Raw genomic sequence first — 23,532 nt, 5'->3', positions numbered from 1 at the left:
TGTTAACGAGCATGAATCACATAAGGAATAAAGTCTCCAGAAGCCACCCTGTGTCTACTGTGCCCACGTTATAGACAAACAGTGTGAAATATGATCAAGATTAAGCAGCATCGGCATAGGAACAAAGCCCAGAGACCTTTTGCCTTATGCAAACATTTCAGACTGACATTTCTTCTCGCATCTATGCTGTGAGAAAGACCCCCTTTATTGTGAGCTTCCTGGGGTTTTGTTTCCTACTTGGAGTGCTTGTCTGAGAGCAATTTCTCTTTGTTTAGCCTAGTGATGATATTTATTAAATGTTTCCTATGTGCGAGGTATTAAACAAAATGCTGAAATCCAGGTTAACAGAAGAGCTTTGGTCCTGACGAGTGAGGCCTAGTGGAAAGAGCCCGGGCCTGGGAGTCAGGGACCCTGGGTTCTAATCCCAGCTCTTCCATTTGCATGTTGGATGATCCTATCTCTTCCATTTGCACGTTGGGTGACCTTGGGGAACTCACTTAATTTCTCTGCCCCTCATTTTCCTTACCCATAAAGTGGAGATTAAACCCTCTTCCATCCCATTAAGACTGAGAGCTCCATGTGGGATAAGACCTGTGCCCACATGATCATATTCTATCTACCCCAGTGCTTGGTACAGTGTTCAGTATTCAGTATTTAATAAACACTTATCAGACATTAATATTTCTTCTTCCTCCTTCTTTCTCTTCTTCTTCCTACTCTTTCTTCTTCTTCTTCTTCTTCTTCTTCTTCTTCTTCTTCTTCTTCTTCTTCTTCTTCTTCTTCTTCTTCTTCTTCCTTTTCTTCTTTTCTTCTGCTTCTTCTCCTCCTTCTCCCTCATCTTTCCTTCGTGAGGAATAGACTATAGAGCTAATGGGTTTGTGCTGTGACAGTCACATTTCCTTGTCCCTACCATTTATATTCCCAATGGGCAGCTAGTAGACAAACCGTGTGCAATACCCTGCAAAGGGAAAACCGAGGGTTTGGGTATATGGAATAATAATAAATAATAACTATGGCTTTCTTAAGCACTTACTTTGTGCCAGGCACTGTCGTAAGCGCTGGGTGGATACAAGCAAGTCAGGTTGGGCACAGTCCCTGTCCCACATGGAGCTCACAGTCTCAATCCCCATTTTACAGATGAGGTAACTGAGGCACAGAGGAATTAAGTGACTTGCCCGAGGACCCACAGCAGATAAGTGGCAGAGCCAGGATTAGAACCCATGATCTTCTGACTCCCATCCCGTGCTCTATCCACTACGCCATGTTGCTCTGGGAGAATACTGATAATGATAATAATATTATGATAATATTTATTAAGTATTTTCCTATGTGCCAAGCATTATTCTAAGAACTGGAGTAGATGCAATACAATCAGACCAGATGGAGTCCCTGCCCTAGATGGGACTCACAGTCTAAGGGAGAGGGAGAACGTGAATGGAATCCTCATTTTATGGATTAGGAAACAGAGGCCCAGATAAATTAAGTGACTCGCCCCAGGTTCCACAGCAGGAAAGTGAAAGAGCTGGGATTAGAATGAAGTCCTCTGACTCCCAGGCCCGTGCTCTTAAAGATAGGTCAGGCAAAGGGGCAGCACCATGGGGCCAGTGCTGTGCTAAAGAACACGACCGGTAGGTATTTTCCATGTGAGATTCCGTGAACTTCAGTGTGGTTTAGTGGGAAAGGCCTGGGCTTTAGAATCAGAGGATGTGGGCTCTAACACCGACTATGCCATCTGTCTGCTGAGTGACCTTGGGCAAGCTGCTTAACTGCTCTGTACCTCAGTTACCTCATCTGTAAAATGGGGATTAAGACCGTGAGCCCCACGTGGGACAACCTGATGACCTTCCATCTACCCCAGAGCCTAGCACAATGCTTGGCACATAGTAAGCGCTTAACAAATATCTTTTTTTTTTTCCACCACCGACATTAGCATCATTTTCTCAGGATTCCCATTGGGTCTGCCTGCCTCTCAGAATATCCTAGATTGTTCTTTGATCAAAAACCTCTTCCGCTGCTGGCACAGGCGCGGTAGGCATTCCCCCTCAGTGGAACTGGGATTGGAATCCAGGTGTCCCGATAACTGTGGTCTCTGTCAATCAATCCACCGACCAATCATATTTGTTGAGGCTTACTGCTTGCAGAGCACTGGACTAAACACTTGGGAGAGTACAATATAATAACGGAATTGGTAAATATGTTCCCTGTTCATCAGAAGCTTACAGTTTAGAAGATAATGATAATAGTACTACTACTACTAATAATAATAATAACTGTGGCATTTGTTAAGTGGCTTACTATGTGCCAGGCACTGTACTAAGCACTGGAGTGGATACAAGAAAATCGCGTTGGAAGCAGTCCCTGTTTCGTGTGGGGCTCGCAGTCTCAATCCCCATTTTACAGATAAGGCAACTGAGGCGCAGAGAAGTGAAGTGACTTGCCCAAGGCCACACACAGACAAGTGGCATGCTGGGATTAGAACCCATGACTCCCAGGCCCACGCTTCATCCACTGTGCCATTAAGCACTTGCTTTGTGCCAACCATTACACTAAGTGATAGGGTAGAGATAAGATAATCAGGTTAGACATGATCCTTTTCCCTCATGGGGATCACAGTCTAGTGGGGAGAGAGCCCAGGGTTTGAATCCCTGTTTTCTAGTTGAGGAAACTGAGGCACAAGAAGGTTAAGTAACTCCTCGACGTCGCCCAGCAGACAAGTAGCACAGACAGGATTAGAACCCAGGGTCTCTGACTCCCAGGCCAGTGTTCTTTCTACTAGTCCCTACTGCTTCTCAGATCCATGCTGTGGACACTGGCTTAGCCAAAGACCTGGGATAGTTTCAGGATGATCAGACTAGAGAGGCAGCATGGCCTAGTGGCTTGAGCACAGACCTGGGAATCAGGTCATGGGTTCTAATCCCGGCTCCACCGCTTATCAGCTGTGTGACTTTGGGCAAGTCACTCAACTTCTCTGGGCCTCAGTTGCCTCATCTGGAAAATGGGTATTAAGACCGTGAGCCCCATGTGGGACAACCAGATTGCCTTGTATCTACCCCAGTGCTTAGAACAGTGCTCGGCACATAATAAGCGCTTAACAAATACTATAATTATTATTATTACTTTTATTCTAATCCTGGCTCTGCCACTTGTCTGCTGTGTGACCTTGGGCAAGTCACTTTACTTCTCTGGGCCTCAGTTACCTCCTCTCTAAAATGGGGATTAAGACTGTGAGCCCCATGTGGGACAACCTGATTACCTTGTATCTACCCCAGGGCTTAGAACAGTGCTTGGCACATAGTAAGCGCTTAACTAATACCATTAGTATTATCATTATTATTATTTTATCGACGAGGGAACTGAGACTTTGAGAGACTGAGTCACTTCTCCCAGGTCACACAGCAGGTCAGTGGCAGAGATAAGACTAGAACAAAGATCTTCAGTGCCATGCTATTCCACTAGGCCCCGTTTCTTCTTCCTCGATGTTCCCAGGTGTTAACTTCCCCCTGTCAGGACCATATCACCCCCACTTCTCATTCCCAGTGTAATTGAGGCACGAGAGATACCTGGACGAGAAGATTTATGAGAGAGATTGTTGGATGGGAAGGTTTTCATTCTGTGGAAAAAAAACAATCCCCCGGCTCTTAAGCTCCACTACCCCTGCTAGGCAGACAGCAGAAATCTCCTCTAGGCTGCAAGCTCCTTGTGGGCAGGAAATGTGTCTATTCATCCATTCAATAGTATTTACTGAGCGCTTACTATGTGCAGAGCACTGTACTAGGCGCTTGGAATGTACAAATCGGTAACAGATAGAGACGGTCCCTGCCCTTTGACGGGCTTACAGTCTAATCTGGGGAATCACAGTGCTCTGCACATAGTAAACACTCAATATATAACACTGACCATTGATTGATTGCGGACGAATTCAGGAGAGTTTCAACTCCAGCTGTCAGCTCGGTCCTGTTCTCTCCAGCATGGTAATTGTAGGGTAACAGCCCCTTCTTCTTTTGGAATTGGAACTGAAGTTGCTGGGGTGGGCTGAGTTGGGGGTTCCACGATAAGAAGTGTAAAAATAACAATAACAGTGATGAATAGCACAAGTAATAGCATTTAAAAGCACTTACTGATCAATCAAAATTATTGAGCAATTAGTACAGAGCACAGTACAGTATAACAGAGTGGGTAGATACGTTCCCTGCCCACAAGGATCCTAAAGTCTAGACGGAGAGACTATGTTCCAAACACTGTACTGAGTCCTCGGCTTTTGACAAGTTTTGAGATTGGACACAGTCCCTATCCCACACAATCTCTTCTTCATTTTGCAGCTGAAGAAAGTAGGGCTCAGAGAGGTTAAGGGAGTCATCCCTGGTCACCCACGGACCCAGGAGCGACAGGAAAGTGGATTTGAGACTGAAGGGTTCGTTTCGTTATACGTTACACACTACTAGAGAGGAAAACAAGTTGAAATTGAGAAATCTGGAGAGGATTGAAGGCTCCAATTCATCATTCCTATGTCAGGCATCTTCGAGGAGCTCAACAAGTGTCCTTATTACAACCGTCATCATGACAGAATTCAGTACTGCACTCATTTACTGGCACATTTCCCACATACGTCATTTAGTCTATAGGCACTGGAGAGAAAACAATTTCCCACTGATTCCAAATTAGATTTGTTATTACTAAAGTTAAACTGCTGGGACAGTATTAAAAAGCTTAGCAAATTAATTCACGGTACATTGGATATTACTAATCCAACAGGACAGATGCTTATCTGAAAAAAGATTTATGGTTCTTCATAATATAATCTGGACGAAGATTAATTTGTTTAGCAAGCCAAATTCAACAAGGAAAAAAAAACATATACATCTCTTTCTAACAGTAAGAAATTTTAATGTGGGAAAATGATGGCAAGTTGAAGATCAGGTGAAATGTTATTGCCAGTAAGGCTTTTTAAAGAAATAGAACATCAATCATGTCTCCCGGAGTAACGAGTCTAATCGGCCTCCACAAAGAAAGCCGGTGGAATACCAGGTTACTTTTCCTAATTCTGTATCCCAGCCTAGCTATTTGATGCTGCAAAATGCAGGGAATCAAAACCCTGCTTTTTGAGAGGGTCGTTCCCACAGGCAGCAGGAGTGATTTAAGTTAGACTTTGGGAAGATCTTCCTGATCACTATGGTGGCTCCAAGGACTGTTGGATTAGTTTGGGGAAAGAAGAGAAAAGATGGAGAAATATAAAGAATTTATTTGCTTGGAGGCTGGGGAATGGATCAGGTAAACTTCAGAAACCCCTTATAGCCACGGGGCACTCAGTTTTATTTTGTTTTTGTTTTTGTCTTACTGGTATTTCTTAAGTGCATACTATGTGCCAGGCACTGTACTAAACCCTGGGGCAGATTGGGCTCTGTGAGTTGGGATCAGGAGTATTGAGGGGCCTGGCTGTTCTAATTCATTACAGGAGTCAATTCCATTCCAAGAGGCTTTGGAGAATCTTGTGATACTATTATTATTATCCCTTCTGTCAATCAATCAATTAACCAATAGTAGATTCAATCCCTCTCTCTACCAGGAGCGTACAGTCTACAGGGGAAGACAGACATTAAAATAAATTTGAGATGGGTGAAATAGAATATAAAGATAAATACACCAGTGCTATGAGGCGGGGGACTATCGAAGTGCTTAGAGGGTACACTGTCTAGCACATAGTCTGCGCAGAAGGAAGGTAGCTCACCACTTAATGGGTGAAAGGCAAACAGTCATACGTGGATGAAAACCCCATTGATGAGGGTAACCATAAAAAAATCAATGCCAGTGGATAAAAATGTCCAGGCTTGCTCCAAACACATTTTTGGTTCAGTTGGTGCTGGCCCAGTCAATTCCTGCGGCTCCTGAGAGAACCTAGAGTTCTCTGATCTGAGCCTATATGGCATTTGACTTCCAGAGTCCTGTGGGCCATTTTCAGATTGAAATCCCGCTGGGAATTTAATCAATCGATCAATTAATCAAAGGTATTCACTGAGTGCTTACTATATGCAGAGTATGTTTCGAGTGCTTGGAAGAGTAGAATGCAACTGAATTAGCAGACACTTTCCCATTCCCCAAAAAGGGTTTCCCCAGTCCCTTTGCCCCTCCAGGGAGAAGGCCAAGGTATGCTCCTAGTTGATTGCTAGAGGCCTCCCATGACTAAGCCCTTATTTCTCCCCCCACCCTGCCCTCAACATCACCCGTAATAATAATGTTGGTATTTGTTAAGCGCTTACTATGTGCAGAGCGCTGTTCTAAGCGCTGGGGTAGATACAGGATCATCAGGTTGTCCCACGTGAGACTCACAGTCTTAATCCCAATTTTACAGATGAGGTAACTGAGGCACAGAGAAGTGAAGTGACTTGCCCACAGACACACAGCTGCCAAGTGGCAGATCTGGGATTTGAACCCATGACCTCTGACTCCCAAGCCCGGGCTCTTTCCACTGAGCCACGCTGCTTCTCTATGCATTTGGCTATGTACCTCTTTAGCACTTTGATACTCACCCCAGCTCCAGAGCACTCACATATCATTTCTTATACTGTTCCATTTCCCCTCTCTGGAATTTATTTTAATATCGGTCTACCCCTGGAGACTGTAAGCTCCTTACAGGCAGGGATTGTGTCTACCAATTTTACTATATTGTATCTTCCCAAACGCTAAATATGGTGTTCTGGACACAGTAAGTGCTTAATAATTACAAGTGGTTGTATTTATTAAGCATCATTGAGCATCATAACCGTATCATTGAGCATCATAACCAATTATGATGCTGATTGATTGGTCATGGGTTCAAATTACGGCTCAGCCACTTAGCTGTGTGACTTTGGGCAAATCACTTAATTTTCTGTGCCTCAGTTACCCCATCTGTAAAATGGGGATTAAGACGGTGAGCCCCACATGGGACAACTTGATCACCTTGTATCCTCCCCAGAGCTTAGAACTGTGCTCTGCACATAGTAACTGCTAAACAAATACCATCATCATTATTGTTTCCCCTCCGTACTCCCCCTTCTCCTGCCCTCTGCTCTTCCCCTTTCTCCTCCCCACAGCACTGTGCATATTTGACATCATTTGACGGCATATTCGAGAAGCAGCGTGGCTCAGTGGGAAGAGCACGGGTTTAGGAGTCGGAGGTCATGGGTTCGAATCCCGGCTCCGCCACCTGTCAGCTGTGTGACTTTGGGCAAGTCACTTCACTTCTCAGTGCCTCAGTTCCCTCATCTGTAAAATGGGGATGAAGACTGTGAGCCTCATGTGGGACAACCCGACGACCCTGTATCTACCCCAGCGCTTAGAACAGTGCTCGGCACATAGTAAGCGCTTAACAAATACCAACATTATTATTATTATTATTTGTATATATTATTTATTACTCTGTTTATTTCGTTAATGATGCATATATATCTATGACTCCATTTAGCCAGACTAGTTTTATTCTGTTTCGGTTTTCCCTCTGTCTCCCCCATTTAGACTCTGAGCCCGTTATGGGTCGGGGATTGTCTGTCTGTTTCCGAACTGTACATTCCGATCGTTTAGTACGTTGCTCTGCACATAGTAAGCTCTCAATAAATATGATCGAATGAATTAATGAATGCCGATTAAGTACTAGCATGCACCAGACACAGTGCTAAGCACTGGACTAGTTACAAGATGATCGATCAGATCAGACACAGTCCCTGTCCCCCACTGTTTTCACAATCTAAAAGATAGGGAGGACTGGTATTTTAATCCCCATTTTATTGATGAGGAAACTGAGGCCCCGAATAACGAAGCGAGTTGCTCAAGGTCACACAGCAGGCCAGCGGCAGACCTAGGATTAGAATGCCGGTCCCTCGACTTCCAGGCCTGTGCTCTTTCCTCTAGGTCATGCCGCTTTAAAGAACACCCGAAGATGACCGAAGGCGAGGCTTATGAATCGTGTCCTGGTTGCTGGCTGGCAGCTGACCAGTCTTTGGGTACATCAGGAAAGAGATTCTTATTAAGATATCCTATCAGCAATGAGATTTACATTTCTGAATCTGTGGGGAAGGCGATTCTGAGCTGATGAAACAGGAAGATAGATGTCTTTAACCTCAACCTCTTTAAGCTCCTTTTAATTCCCCTGCTGAGTACGTGCTCTCGGGTGACGGGGCCCATCCTGAATTTAAAGGCTGCTGAAGTAAATGACGCATAAACGTACAAAGTTTGCGGTAGCTTTTGACTTCAAGGTGCTTTCCCAGGTAACGATACCTTTTGGGGCAGTAATCGGTCTGCTGTTCCCCTACTTTGATTTCTCAAGAACGGACACACTGTACCTTTAGCTTGAAGTGTTTTGTGCAAGTCTAACAGCTGAGAACACCGGGCGGCATCGAAAGGGGAATGATTTGTCAGGATGCCCGACGGTTCTTGTAGTCTGGACCAGTGGCTGACAACTTTAATTGTAGCACTGGTAAAACCTTGAATTTCATCGGGTCTTTTCATTTAGGGGTTTCGTACCAGTGAACTCACTCTGTGGAAGGGACCTGGGCCTGGGAATCAGAGATGTAGGTTCTAATTCTGGCTCTACCCCTGGCCTGCCGTACGACCTTGGGCAAGTCCCTGACTTCAGTGTGCCTCAGTTTCCCCAACTGTAAATAATAATAATGATCATGTTGGTACTTGTTAAGCGCTTACTATGTGCAGAGCACTGTTCCAAGCGCTGGGGTAGATACAGGGTAATCAGATTGGCCCACGTGAGGCTCACAGTTAATCCCCATTTTACAGATGAGGTCCCTGAGGCACAGAGAAGTTAAGTGACTTGCCCACAGCCACACAGCTGACAAGTGACAGAGAAAATGGGGATTAAATACCTGCTCCCCTTCCTCTTTAGAGTGTGAGTTGGGGACTCTGTCCAACCTGATTACCCTGCATCTTCCCTAACATTTACTGTGCTGCTAGGCACATAGTAAGTGTTAAAGAGATACCACAGATCATTATTCTTATTGTTACGTATTATCCTCACAATAGGCATGTGGGGTAGGGAGGAACAGGCATTCTACTTATTTTATAGAGAAGAGCTTAAATTTATAGAGAAGAGGCGTGGCTCAGTGGAAAGAGCACGGGTTTGGGAGTCAGAGGTCATGGGTTTAAATCCCTGCTCTGCCACTTGTCAGCTGTGTGACTGTGGGCAAGTCACTTCACTTCTCTGTGCCTCAGGGACCTCATCTGTAAAATGGGGATTAAGACTGTGAGCCTCACGTGGGACAACCAGAAAGCCCTGTGTCTACCCCAGCGCTTAGAACAGTGCTCTGCACAGAGTAAGCGCTTAACAGATACCAACATTATATTGTTTTGCAGGTGAGGAAACTGAGGCACCGAGAGGTTAAGAGCCTTTCCTGTGAGCTAATTCCTCAGTCAAGTGGTATTTATTGAGGAATGACTGTGTGCAGAGCACTATCTTATACACTGAGGAAAGCACGATGCAACAGAATTGGCAGATTTAGGCCTTGGAACTCCACAAACTGCCAGACGCGTGCTCTTTCAACTAAATCACCATCACCACCACCATCATCCCCATCAAGGATCCGTCCGTCATCAGTATCAGTCATCGGTCCCATCGATTTTCAACACTTTAAAATATTTTCCCAACCACAGATAAGCAGAAACTATTTTAAAATCACCACTTGGGCTCCTGGGGAACATTCTAAAGCACAACCCCCTTTCCTTCAAGGTCTCTTCTTTTCCATTCCGATTAATGTTTATGATTTCATCCCCGATTCGAGGCTAGGATTGGTCTCATTTTTACAGTTTCTCTTGGTACTGTTGACCTTCCCTTGAATCAGCTTGTGTGGAAGTGGTTTGTAGAGGACGTGGTTCTGGATTCCCAACCCACAGGTCATGGGGCCACGTTCTCTAGGTCATTCAGTTGACTCCAGGGATGCTCCCACCATCAGATGCTGAAAGCCTCCAGGTGGCTCTTGACCCATAACTGGTGATTTGTTCGAGAAACACCTCAGGTACCCCTGGAGTGGCCTTGAAGGTCCACCTGTCGATTGAACAGGAAGAAGGCAAATCTGTGCACTTGGTCACCATGGGCAGGAGGACTTGTGGAGATTCATAAAATTGGTTTCAACGGCCGGCAACGGACACGTCTGGACTGGGGCAGAAATGGGGCTGGATGCCAGGAGGGAGAGACGTAGCCACTAGGGGTGTAGGGGAGGATTTTGTGAGCTCCTCCCCTATTTACAGAGGTCATGGGTTCGAATCCCCGCTCCGCCACTCGTCAGCTGTGGGACTGTGGGCAAGTCACTTCACTTCTCTGGGCCTCAGTTACCTCATCTGTAAAATGGGGATTAAGACTGTGAGCCTCACGTGGGACAACCTGATTACCCTATATCTACCCGAGTGCTTAGAACAGTGCTCTGCACGTAATGAGCGCTTAACAAATGCCAACATTATTATTTACTTTCACAGTATTGAAGAAACACTATGGTCAAGCATTGTACTAAGCTTGGGGTTGACACAAAATCATCAGATCAGACACAGTCACTGGCCCACCCAGAGTTCACAGTCTAAGAGGCCCAGAGGTTAATGTCTTATCCCTATTTCACAGAGAAAGAAACCGAGATCCAGAGAGGTTGTATGACTTGTCCGAGGTCTCAGAGCAGACTGATGGCAGAGCAGGAAGTAGAACCTGGACCTTCTGACTCCCAGTCCCATGCTCTGTCCACTCAATCAGACAATTTGAGGAATGGCAGGCCCTCCCTACATTTATGGGCAAACTGGAAAGGTAACAAAACTTTTGGGGATGTTCCCACTTTAAGGAATCCAGTTTAAGATTCCCTCCTTTGCCTCAGTCAGTTCTTCTCCTCTCTGGGAGATTCACCAAAGTGAGGTTCATACACCTAGTGGAAGCTCCACATGATTAGAAATTGGGCCAAAGTGATTGGTCTGTACTTTCAATCAGATTCAGAGAGCTCCACCAATCCATCCCAGTGACCCTTATGGTCTGGCTACAGCCAACGACGCTCTCTTAGCTGACAGGGCCGTCCTTAAAGCTTAGGTTTCTTCCTCACACCCTCCCTAGATGCCAGATAGGAAGAGGTCTCACCTAAAGATGAAGCAGTTTTGATGACAGAGAAACAAATATGGTACCAAAAATATCAATCGGTGTCATTTTTTGAATACCCACCTTGGCAGAAACTAAGAAAGTTAGAAATCACAATCCTTACCCTCAAGGAGCTTTAAGATAACAGATGATTGTGGAAGCCAGAGCACTGTAAACAACGGCCTGTTTGTGCATATTCTTGATCCTGTAGTTTCATCCATTGTTTTCAGACGGAGAGTTTACCGCTGCCTGCCCAGTGAGAACCCCAGAAGCCCAAAGAATGGTCCCTGCCCTCAGAGAGCTGATGATCAAATGGGAGCATGAGAGCAGACTTGAAAATGCAGAGAGGAATTCAACTGTGCCAGCACTGAAACTTGATTCCCTGCCCGCATGGGTTTGCATATGGATTTGAAAGCTCAAATGATATTTATTACAAGCAAATAAAACCTGATTGCTTACACACACACACCGCCGCACACATCACATATTCACACTTTTCTTTCTTCCTGAGCTATTACCTCCGAGTTTCACACCAACATACTCCCTATCCTACCCTCACCTTACTGACTCCTATATTTCTTCCTCCATTTCCTCCCTCTAAAAATAAATCTTCTAGAGACATTAAGTTCCTTCCCTTTACCGGTAATTTATTGTAGTGTCTGAATCCCCCTGCTAGAATGTAAGCTGCTCAAAGGCAGGGATCAAGTCTCCCAACTCTATTATATTCTCCCACTTATGGAGTCCACTTTTTAGCACAGAGTAACTGCTAAATACTGATTGATGATCGATTGAATGAGAATTACAGAGAGGGAGAGAGGGAGAGGAAAGAAGGTGGGAGACGGACAGACGTGAACAACGTGGTTCCACCAAGTTTCCTGTTGTTTCAGAGATTCATACTGCTGAAGTGTGAGAGCAGCACTGGAGCCAGTCTGACACCAGAGTTCTGGGAGCTGACATTCATTCTAGGCCTGAAGGAAACCCCATTCCCAGAGATGTCAATTATAATGGAGCTCTGTTCAAGGGAAAACAGCTAGTGTGAGAGCCCCAGAACCATTAGTCTGAAAAGCAGCATGGTCTAGCGGAAAGATCATGGGCCGGGGAGGCCAAAGATCTGGATTCTAATACTGCCTCCTCCACTTACCTCCTGGTAACCTTGGGAAAGCCACTTAACTTCTCTGTGCCTTAATTACCTGATCTGCAAAATGGGGATTCACTGCCCGTTCTTCCTCCTACTTAGACCGCGAGTCCCATGTGGGACCTGATTAGCTTGTATCTACTATCCCTGCTCTGCCACTTGTCAGCTGTGTGACTGTGGGCAAGTCACTTCACTTCTCTGTGCCTCAGTGACCTCATCTGTAAAATGGGGATTAAGACAGGGAGCCTCACGTGGGACAACCTGATTACCCTGTATCTACCCCTGCGCTTAGAACAGTGCTCTGCACATAGTAAGCGCTTAACAAATACCAACATTATTATTATTAAAGTGTTTGGCATATAGTACAAATATTCTTATTACTACTATTCTGAGGGCTTGGTGAGGGGGGGAAGTGGCCTAGTGGAACAACTGTGGGAATCCAGTATCGGGAAACCCACGTTCTAGAAGTCACAGCTCTGCCTTGACCTGCCGTGTGACCTTGAACAACTCACTTAACCTCTCTGGCTTCAGTCCTTATTTGTAAAGGTAATAATACATATTTCTCATTTCCTTCCAGGGACAATCAATAAATCAATGATATTTATTGAACACTTACTGGGTGCAGTGCACTGGAATAAACATTTGGGAGAATGGTATATAGTAAATGCTTAACAAATACCACAATTATTATTATTATTATTATTACAATATAACAGAGTTGGTAGAATTCTTCCCTGCCCACAAAAATCTGACCCATCAGGATATAATTCATTCATTCATTCAATAGTATTTATTGAGCGCTTACTATGTGCAGATCACTGTACTAAGCGCTTGGGATGAACAAGTCGGCAACAGATAGAGACCATCCCTGCCGTTTGACGGGCTCACGGTCTAATCGGGGGAGACGGACAGACGAGAACGATGGCGGTAAACAGAGTCGAGGGGAAGAACGTCTCGTAAAAACAACGGCAACTAAATAGAATCGAGGCGATGTACATTTCATTAACAAAATAAATAGGGTAATGAAAATATATACAGTTGAGCAGACGAGTAGTGCCGAGGGGATGGGAAGGGAGAGGGGGAGGAGCGGAGGGAGATGGGGGGAAAAGAGGGTTAAGCTGCGGAGAGGTGAAGGGGGGGCGGTAGAGGGAGTAGAGGGAGAAGGGGAGCTCAGTCTGGGAAGGCCTCTTGGAGGAGGTGAGTTTGAAGTAGGGTTTCGAAGAGGGGAAGAGAATCGGTTTGGCGGAGGTGAGGAGGGAGGGCGTTCCGGGACCGCGGGAGGTCGCGGCCCGGGGGTCGACGGCGGGACGGGCGAGACCGAGGGACGGCGAGGAGGTGGGCGGCGGAGGAGCGGAGCCTGCGGGGTGGGCGGTAGAAAGAGAGAAGGGAGGAGAGGTAGGAAGGGGCGAGGTGATGGAGAGCCTCGAAGCCTAGAGCTCCTTGTGGGTGGGAATTGCGTCTACCACTCACTGTATTCTCCCAAGTGCTTAGTAGAGGGCTTTGCACACTGTAGGCTCTCAGTACATATTACTGATTGATTGAATGATTGATAAAATGAGATTTTGGTTGTGAAAAAGTTCTTTAAAAGGGAAAATGCCTGACACAAACAAGGTATGATTTAAGGAGTAGAACTGAACTGGCAGGATGCTTATTCCCTAAACTCCCTTCTGGGTCAGCTAAGGTTCAGGTGATCTCTCTGGGGCAGCCAAACCTCTGCTCAGATGACTCAAGATCCGATAACAATAATGAAGCAATTATGGTATTGGTTAAGCGCGTACTATGTGCCAAGCACTCTTCTAAGCACTGAGCTCCGTTCTAAGCACCGAGCCCCGTTCTAAGAGCTGATGTTACTTACCAGAGGGAAAGGGTGATGGAAGTGGGGCAGGGGTCACGTCCTCCTTCCTAATCGTGGATGTGGAAGTGGAATCCATGGAGATGGATGGAGATGGAGCCCACGGCCCTCCAGAGTGCTGATTTATGGGGTGAGGAAAGGGGTTAAGTCTCTGTCTCAAGCCTCTCTCTCTCCCCCACCCCCAATCTTAACTCTCATGGTCACAACTCCAGATTAAAATTAGCCCCTGCTGTTCATCTTCATCAGCAGCATTTACTGACCGCTGCTTTTTGCAGGGTGCTGTACTGAGCACTTACTGTGTACCGAACACTATACGGGGCGCATAGCGCTGTAATGTAGAGAAGCGGCGTGGCTCAGTGGAAAGAGCACGGGCTTGGGAGGCAGAGGTCATGCGTTCTAATCCCGGCTCCTCCCCTTTGGGCAAGTCACTTCACTTCTCTGGGCTTCAGTTACCTCATCTTTAAAATGGGATGACGACTGTGAGCTCCACGTGGGACAACCTGATCACCTTGTATCCCCCCCCCCAGCGCTAAGAACGGTGCTTTGCACATAGTAAGCGCTTATCAAACACCAACGTTATTATTATTATGAGAACCTATTTGGTGCAGAGCACTGAAATGAGTGTTTACTGGGTTCAGAGGTGCGCAGTGAGTGCGGGCTGGTGCAGAGTACTCGTCTAGGTGTTTGGGAAGCATACAGGAGAATTAGAATATTCATTCATTCATTCAATAGTATTTATTGAGCGCTTACTATGTGCAGAGCACTGTACTAAGCGCTTGGAATGTACAATCTGGCATGCAATCTCTGCCCTTGAAAGAATTTACGGACCGGTGGTGGAGGGAGTGACACAAACGATCAGACGTTTAATGTTCTGTCGGTTATGGTGGTGCGGAGAAAACATCTTATCTAGGCCTAGAAATATGGCCGAGAAAGGCAGTTTCCAAAGCTCAATACAGTAGCAGAATCATGTCTAAGGACTCCAAACAACAAGAGGCAGTTTAGCATCATAGTAGTGTTGGTATTTGTTAAGCGCTGACTATGTGCAGAGCACTGTTCTAAGCGCTGGGGGAGATACAGGGTGATCTGGTTGTTCCACGAGGGGCTCACAGTTTTAATCCCCATTTTACAGGTGGGGTAACTGAGGCCCAGAGAAGTGAAGTGACTTGCCCACAGTCACACAGCTGACAAGCGGCAGAGCCGAGATTCGAACCCGTGACCTCTGACTCCCAAACCCGTGCTCTCTCCACTGGGCCACTCATAGGCCTTGAGTTGAAGGGAGTCGATTAGGTTGTCTCTTTTTTATAATGGCTCTCATTAGGCACTTGCTATGTGCTAAGTACTCAGGTCGGTAATAATAAAAATGTTGGTATTCGCTAAGCGCTTACTATGTGCAGAGCACTGTTCTAAACGCTGGGGGAGATACAGGGTCATCAGGTTGTCCCACGTGAGGCTCCCAGTGAATCCCCATTTTACAGATGAGGTCACTGAGGCACAGAGAAGTGAAGTGACCTGCCCACAGTCACACAGCTGACAAGCGGCGGAGCTGGGATACGAATGAGATTCATTCGTTCATTCATTCGTATTTATTGAGCGCCTAGTGTGGGCAGAGCACTGTACTAAGCGCTTAGGAAGTACAATTCGGCAACAAACAGAGACAATCCCCACCCAACAACGGGCTCACAGTCTAGAAATCAGCTGCGGCCTCTGTCCCCACTCTTTGGTGGCCGATGGGGTCCTCTACCGTAGGCTACCTGCGACCGCTCTTGGTAATCCAAGCATCAGTGACGAGATGTGTTGCCTAACGGCTGAGCCCGTGAAGGTGTCCTGGGACGGGAAAATTTACTAGTCTAAGCCCCAGGCGTGCAGCCTAACTCCTTCCCATTCTTTTGATCCAAACGAGCTGAGTGATCATCTCCGCCCCTTTAGAGGCTTGGAAAATGAAAGACATTCATTCAGTCGTATTTACTGAGGGATTACTGGGTGCAGAGCACTGCGCTAAGCGCTTGTAAGACATATATGTCAAGTGTCACTCCCCTGAATGGCAACAGGTAGAAGAAAGTGTCACCGATTTTTTGTCCCCCATGTCTGGAACCCAACCACCCCTCTGTTCTGTGGTAGGACGTCATCATCACTAGGGAAGCAGTGTGGCCTAGTGGAAAGGGCCTGGGCCTGGGAGCCAGAGGTCGTGGGTTCTAATCCTGGCTCTGCAATTTATCAGCTGTGTGACTCTGGGCAAGTCACTTAGCTTCTCTGTGCCTCAGTTACCTCGTCTATAAAATGGGGATTAAGACTGTGTACCCCAACTGGGACAACTTGATTGCCTTGTATCTCCCCCAGGTCTTAGGACAGTGCTTGGCACATAGTAAATGTTTAACAAATACCATCATCATCATCATCATCATTTTTATTATTATTATCTTCATCAGTAGCAGCGTGATGAAGCAGCTTGGCTCAGTGGAAGGAGCCCGGGCTTGGGAGTCAGAGGTCATGGGTTCTAATCCCAGCTCTGCCACTTGTCAGCTGTGTGACTGTGGGCAGGTCACTTCACTTCTCTGTGCCTCAGTTACCTCATCCGTAAAATGGGGATTAAGACTGTAAGCCGACGTGGGACACAACCTGATCACCTTGTATCTACCCCAGCGCTTAGAACAGTGCTTGGCACATAGTGAGCGCTTAACAAATACCAACATTATTATTATCGATATGTTATCATCATCATCATCATCGTTACCACTATCATCAGCGACATCTTCAAAAACACATCGTCATTATCACCATCATCATCCTCTTTATTATCTTTTTCTTCATCTTCAGGAATATCAATGTCATCTTCATCATCATCCGAATTCACTGAGCATGTAGCTGGTGGTGGAACAGTGTTTCAAGGCTGGGGGGAGTTTGCAAAACATAAAGATTTGATCTTTGCCCAAGATGAGATTTAAATGTAACTGGGAATATAAAAAGTAAGATATAATCTTATTAATAATAATAGCAATAATAATTGTTTTTCCTTTAGTGCTTCCTATGTTTTACACACTGTTCTAGCACTGGTGTGGATACAGTGTCATCAAATAGGATAAAGAGTTAATAAAAAGCTCAAGGGTTAAGGCCTAAAATTTACATGAATCAAATCAGCTGTATTTATATATTCAGAAAATAAGGTAAAATGCCCAAACCCTGTAGACCGTAAGCTCGTCTGGAGCAAGGAATGTGTCTCTTATAAAGTTATATTCTCCCAAATGGTTAGTAGAGTGCTCTGCACACAGTAAGTGCTCAATAAATACGACTGATTGGTTTTTAAAAGCTAGGATAGCCGAATAATGGAGAGAGAGCCTGAGCCTATGCTCTGCCATTTGCCAACTGTGGGACCTTGGTCAATTCACTGAATTTCCCTGTGCCTCAGTTTCCTCATCTGCAAAATAGAGAGTAAATAACTGTTCCCCTCCTACTTAAACTATGAGCTCCATGTGGGATAATATCAGATTCCAATTAGCAAAACATCATGAAAACCTTAGTCCTTGTAAGCATTCAACAAATATCACTATCACCATCCTCATCATCAGGAGGATTTGTCTAGGAAGGCTCCTTGTCGGAGATAAACTCTTTAAAATTAAAGCTTCTAAGTATGGTGTGGTGAAGAGGAAAAGGAGGGAGGGTATGACGTAGTGGATAGAGCACGGGCCTGGGAGTCAGAGGGTCATGGGTTCTAATCCTGACTACGCCACTTGCCTGCTGGGTGACCTTGGGCAAGACATTGACTTCTCTGTCCCTCAGTTACTTCATCTGTAAAATGGAGATTGAGACTGTGAACCTCTCATGGGACAGGAACTGTATCCGATCTGATTTGCTTGTAAATACCCCAGGGCCTAGTACAGTTCCTGGCACATAGGAAGCGCTTAACAAATACCATAATTACTATTCTAGCCGTGTCAATATTTGTGTGTGTGTGTGTGAGTATTTGGGCCATACAGAGGCAGGCGACGTGTGAAGAGGGACAGTGAGCAGATTTCCTCGGGTAGAGGGGAAAGCGTGAGCTGTGGTCCGGTGGGAGGGTTGGTTAGCAAGGTGGTTGGGAGCCTGTCGGCGGAAAGCGTTGAACACTGTGATCAAAACGTTATTTTAATTGGAGGCGAGCAGGGAACCACTGTAGGCTTTTGAGGAGGAGGGTGACATTATCGAATTGATGCCTGAGAAAAACGATTCTCGCTACGTGTAGGAGTCAGGAAGGGAGAGAGACTGGGAGCGGGGAGAAAGCAAGAAGTCTATAATGTTTAGGTTGAATATGTATCTCAGATAGTCTTAAATGTTTTGAGAAAAAGCTAAAAAAAAATAACATTTTACATTGGAGACTGCCCCGGCTAAAGAAGTAAGCCAACCTCGCACCTGCCATCGCTCCCGGAAAATTGGTGGATTTTCGTGTCGCAGCTGGAGATTGCTCAGTATGTGCTCAGTTTACATCCCACAGTGTGTTCGGTAGCTCATCCCCATCCTCTTTATCATCCTCATGGGTTCAGAGAGGGTCGATGGAGGCTTGTGAGTTAAGCTTAGGGTGATCATGGATTCAGTTTTCTAGCAGGCTGGAATTCTTCGGGTCTGACTCTCTGGTGCGGAATTGGCTCCGGATGCTTTTACGTCAACATTTCATCGATCCATAAATCAATCATATTTATTGAGCACTTACTATCGGTACTACTGATAATTATGGCATTTCTCATGTACTTATTTTGTGCCAGGCATTGTACTAAACTCTGGGGTAGGTACGGGAAGCAGCGTGGCTCAGTGGAAAGAGCCCGGGCTTGGGAGTCAGAGGACATGGGTTCTAATCCGGGCTCTGCCACTCGTCGGCTGTGTTACCTTGGGCAAGTCGCTTAACTCCTCTGTCCCTCGGTTCCCTCATCTGTAAAACGGGGATTAAGACTGTGAGCCCCACGTGGGACAACCTGATTACCTTGTACCCACCCCAGCGCTTAGAACAGTGCTCGGCACTTAGTAGGCGCTTAACAAGCACCGTAATTATTATTATTACAAGGTCATTGGGTTGGGCATAGTCCCTGTTCCAAATAGAGCTTACAGTTTTAATCCATATTTTCCAGATGAAGTAACTGAGGCCCAGAGAAGGAAAGTAAGTCGCCCAACGTCACACAGCAGACATGTGGCAGAGTCAGAATTAGAACCCAGGTCCTTCTGACTCCCAGGCAGGTGCTCTATCCTCTAAGCCATGCTGTGCCGAACACGGTACTAAGCTCTCGGGGGAGTACAGTGTAACAGAGCTGCTGGACATGTCCCCTGCTCTCAGTGAGCTTACGGTCTAGGGGGGAGACAGAGATTAATATAACGAATGATATACGCTTATGCACATAAGAGCCGTGGGGCTGAGGGCGGGGTGAGTAAACGGAGCAAACCCAAGCGTAGGAACAACCAAAAGGGAGTGGCAAAAGAGGAAATGAGGGCTTAGTCAGGGAAGGCCTCTTGGAGGAGATGTGTCTTCAATGAGACTTTGAAGATGGGGGAGAGTAATTGTCCATGGCTATGAATACAGAGAGGATATGAATATGAAGAAGGAGGGCGTTCCAGGCCAGAGGCAGGAAGTGGGCGAGAGTTTGGCGGCGAGATAGACGAGATGGAGGTCTAGTGAGTAGGCTGGCATTAGAGGAGTGACGTGTGCAGGCTGGTTTGTAGTAGGAGAGCAGTGAGGTGAAGTAGGAGGGGCAAGGTGATTTATTAGTATTGTAACTTTCTACGCCCAGCCTCCCTCCCCCTCAGCTCCTCAGCGCCTGGTCTGGGGCATGCCCGTCACAGGGCCCCGGAGCAAGAGACTGTGTCCAACCCGATTTGCTTGTGTCCACCCCAGTGCTTAGTACAGGGCCTGGCACATAGTAAGCACTTAACTAATACCACAATTACTAATATTATGATTATTATCAGACTCAAGCGAAGTAGAGACGGTCCGGGTTTCCCCTTCCAGTCACATACTCGGCAGCTATCCGGGTTCTGTGAACTTCCAACCTCCGAGGCCGCTCAAATGAGGGGGCTGGCAAAGGGGCGTCCGGAATTCCACAGTGTCTCCAGTGACCGCCCTCACTGAAGGTGTGCCCGCGTCCTGGTTTTCAAAGCTCCTAATAAACTCAGCCTAGTTACAGTGCTCTAGTCTGTGACGGAACTAGGACTCGGAGAAGGAGGTGGCTGCAGGAGTGGAGGGAGGCTGGATCTACCGACGATTGCAGCTGAGGGATGGGCATTCATTCATTCATTCATTCGACAGCATTTATTGAGCGCTTACTATGTGCCGACATTAATAATAACATGAATAATACCGACGTTATCATTACGTGCAGAGCACTGTACTAAGCGCTTGGAATGTACAAATCGGTAACAGATAGAGACAGTCCCGGCCCTCTGACGGGCTTACGGTCTAATCGGGCGAGACGGACAGACAAAAACAGTAGCAATAAATAGAATATAGCAGCGTCTTTGGGTATTTTTAATAGTATTTATGAAGTGCTTACTAAGTACCGTGCACTGTACTAAGCTCTGGGGAGGATACAAGCAAATCAGGTTGGATGCAGTCTCTGCCCCAGGTGGGGCTCACAGTTTCAAGCCTCATTTTATAGATGAGGTAACTGAGGAACAGAGAAGTGAAGTGACTCACCCAAGGTCACCCAGCAGACAAGTGGCAGAGCAGAATTGGATCCCATGACCTTCTGACTCCCATGCCCATGCTCTACCTACTATGCCACGTTACTACTTAACCGCTCTTTCTTGGGTTGTACTCTAATCTAAGACCGACCATAAGGAAGGTCATCTGCTTATCCCTTTCCAGCCTGGGCAAGTCTGGACCTGGAAGAGTTTCAGCCTTTCAATGTGGCTCCGTGGATAGAGCAAAGGCCTAGGAGTCACAAGGACCTGGGTTCTAATTCCGGCTCCTCCACAAGTCTGCCGCGTGACCTTGGGCAAATCACTTCACTTCTCTCTGCCTCAGTTTCCTTAAGTGCAAAATGGGGATTGAGAGTGTGAGTCCCCATGTGGGCCAGGGACTGAGTTCAACCTGATTGAGGACGGTGCTTGGCACACAGTAAGCACTTAACAAGCACCATAATTATTAATATTCTGACGTCTCCTTCGCCAGGGAGGGAATCGGGGAAGGGGTGAAACGGCTCGGTTGGAGAAAGTGTGTCTCGAATCCACTGCCTCCGTTGGTGTCCCGGCTGCTGCTTTCAAAACCCGCCCCTGTCCCCAGGGTCGGTGGCAGGCCTTATCCCGGCCCCTGCCTTCCTACCTCTGCCGACACCCCTAACCCCACCCCTGCCCCAGCGCAATCAATCAGTCAGTCAAACTTATCGAGTGCTTCCCATGTGCAGAGCACTGTACTAAGCTCTTGGGAGAGTATGATACGATAGAGTTGGCAACTCCTGCCCCTTCACCCGACTCCCTGGATATAATGGCTTCACCGCCACTTAGTTAGAAGTCAGGGGACAGACCAGCTGAAAACTGGACTGTGCTATGGAAAACCGGATGAATCGTCACCTTAGCCTCTGGTCACTGCACCTTGCCTAGATTACAGACCCAGTATACTGTATTCAATGGGTCTTCTGCTCAGGAATATGTAAACCGGGAGATTAGACAGCGAGCCCCAAGTGGGACAGGGACTGGGTCCAACTGGATTATTCTTTTGTCATTTTAATGGAATTTGTTCAGCGCTTACTATGTGCTAAGCACCGTTCTAAATGCAGGGGTAGATACAAGTTAAATTGGATACAGTCCATGTCTCCACATGGGGCTCACGCTCTTAATCCCCATTTTACAGATGAGATCACTGAGCCTCAGAGAGGTGAAGTGACTGCGCAAAGTCTCACAGCAGACAAGAGGTGGAGCTGGAATTTAAATCCGGGCCTTTCTGATTCCCAGGTCCATTACACCATGCTGCTTCTCTTATTATTACTTGGGTTTCCATTTCAGAGGTGGAGCACGCTCCGTCTATTCTCCATGAAGCCCCATAGCATTCTGAGACTTGTGGTGCAGATCAGTCGGTCAGTCAATCAGTCAGTGCTATTTACTGAGCACTTATTGGGTGCAGAGCCTTGGCAGAGCACTGTACTAAGAGACCGGGGCAGGGTAACACCACAGTCATGCCAAATCGCCTTGAGACTTTAACCTAGTATCTTTTCCCATGCAGTCCCTTGTTCTTACCGTCATCAAGAGGACCAGGGAAGCACACGGTCTCAGATTGTGACCCAATGTTCTGTTTTCTCCAAAAATAGCCCCGTCGGCCTATTCGTAACTATTTGTTGCTCTTCTTTGAGGCAAAGAGCTTTTATAAATGAAATAGTGTAAGATGACCCATATTTCATCATCTACTGAAAGGCAAGATACAGAAATGCAATACCCAGAATGAACTATTTTAAACAAATGTCCCTTGTTCCTTCATTCAAAACCATTTATTAATTGCCCACTCGGTGGTGAGGCCTGTCATAGGTGTTTAGGAAATGACGGTGGAGGTTAAAAGACATAGTCCCTGCTTCCCAGGCGCTTACCCAGCCTTGCAATCTAATGACTAGAATATCCACACACACGCTTATAATTGCCTGTTGTTCCATGCCATATGCACAGAGACCTGCAAAAGCGGCAGAAGATATCACTGTGGAATAGAAAATATGTCACTAAGTGGAAAAAATGGAGAAAAGGTATTAAATTTAATGTCCAGAGCAAGAAAAACACCAGCTCTAATGGTGTCACGGAGGAAAAATAATGAAGACTCTTGTAATCAATCAGCCTTAAAAGAGAAGATGCTTGGGCATCGGGCAAGAATGCAGATCCGGGCTCGGTTTCTCTCTACAGGGTCGGATTTTGAGTTCATATGAGCAGCTCTCTGCCTCTGGTCTGATCGGGGCGGACAGAGACGATTAAAAATCCCTAACCCCTCCAAGAAACATTTCCCCATCTCTCACTCCCTTCCGAGTCGCCCTGACTTGCTCCCTTTATTCATCTCTCCTCCAAGCCCCACAGAATTTACGTGCATAACTGTAATTTATTTATATTAGTATCTGTCACGCCCTTTAGACTGTAAGCTCATTGTGGGCAGGGAATGTATCTGTTCATTGCCCTATTGTACTCTCCTTAGCACTTAGCACAGTGCTCTGCACACCATAAGCGTTTAATAAATACAATCGAATGAATGAATGAACGAACGAACGAACGAACGAACGAACGAACGAATGAACGAATAGAGCCCCAGGTATTCTAGTGGACGGATCCAGTGGAAGATTTTGACAACTGCTGGTGGCTTCTGAAAATCGGGACATGGCTCTAAGCTGCTGAAAAAATAAGAGAAGTGGCAACGTGGCATAGTGGAAAGAGCTCAGGGCTGGGAGTCAGGCCTGGGAATCAGAGGACCTGGGTTCTAGTCCCACCTTCACCATGCACCTGCTTTGTGACCTTGGGAAAGTCATTTAACTTCTCTGT

At 46.4% G+C, this 23,532-nt stretch overlaps 1 protein-coding gene across 3 annotated transcripts in view; it reads left to right on the top strand.

Annotated features, from left to right (window-relative positions):
- The window catches only part of AJAP1 (adherens junctions associated protein 1), a 201,808-nt gene that overhangs the window by 67,582 nt on the left and 110,694 nt on the right, over positions 1-23,532 (top strand). The window contains exon 3 of one of the 3 annotated variants that reach the window (XM_029065538.2): positions 11,317-11,711. The exons of the other annotated variants lie outside the window; for them this stretch is intronic. Within the exon in view, the coding sequence (XP_028921371.1) occupies positions 11,317-11,498 (182 nt within the window). The 3' untranslated portion in view covers positions 11,499-11,711. Of the gene's footprint in view, positions 1-11,316; positions 11,712-23,532 lie in introns of those variants that run through there. 3 annotated transcript variants of the gene reach the window in all.

This window comes from Ornithorhynchus anatinus, chromosome 5 (genome assembly GCF_004115215.2).
Source record: "Ornithorhynchus anatinus isolate Pmale09 chromosome 5, mOrnAna1.pri.v4, whole genome shotgun sequence".
Taxonomy (NCBI): domain Eukaryota; kingdom Metazoa; phylum Chordata; class Mammalia; order Monotremata; family Ornithorhynchidae; genus Ornithorhynchus; species Ornithorhynchus anatinus.
The sequence above is the reverse complement of the archived record's forward strand: the minus strand, read 5'-3'. Positions and strand labels throughout refer to the sequence as shown.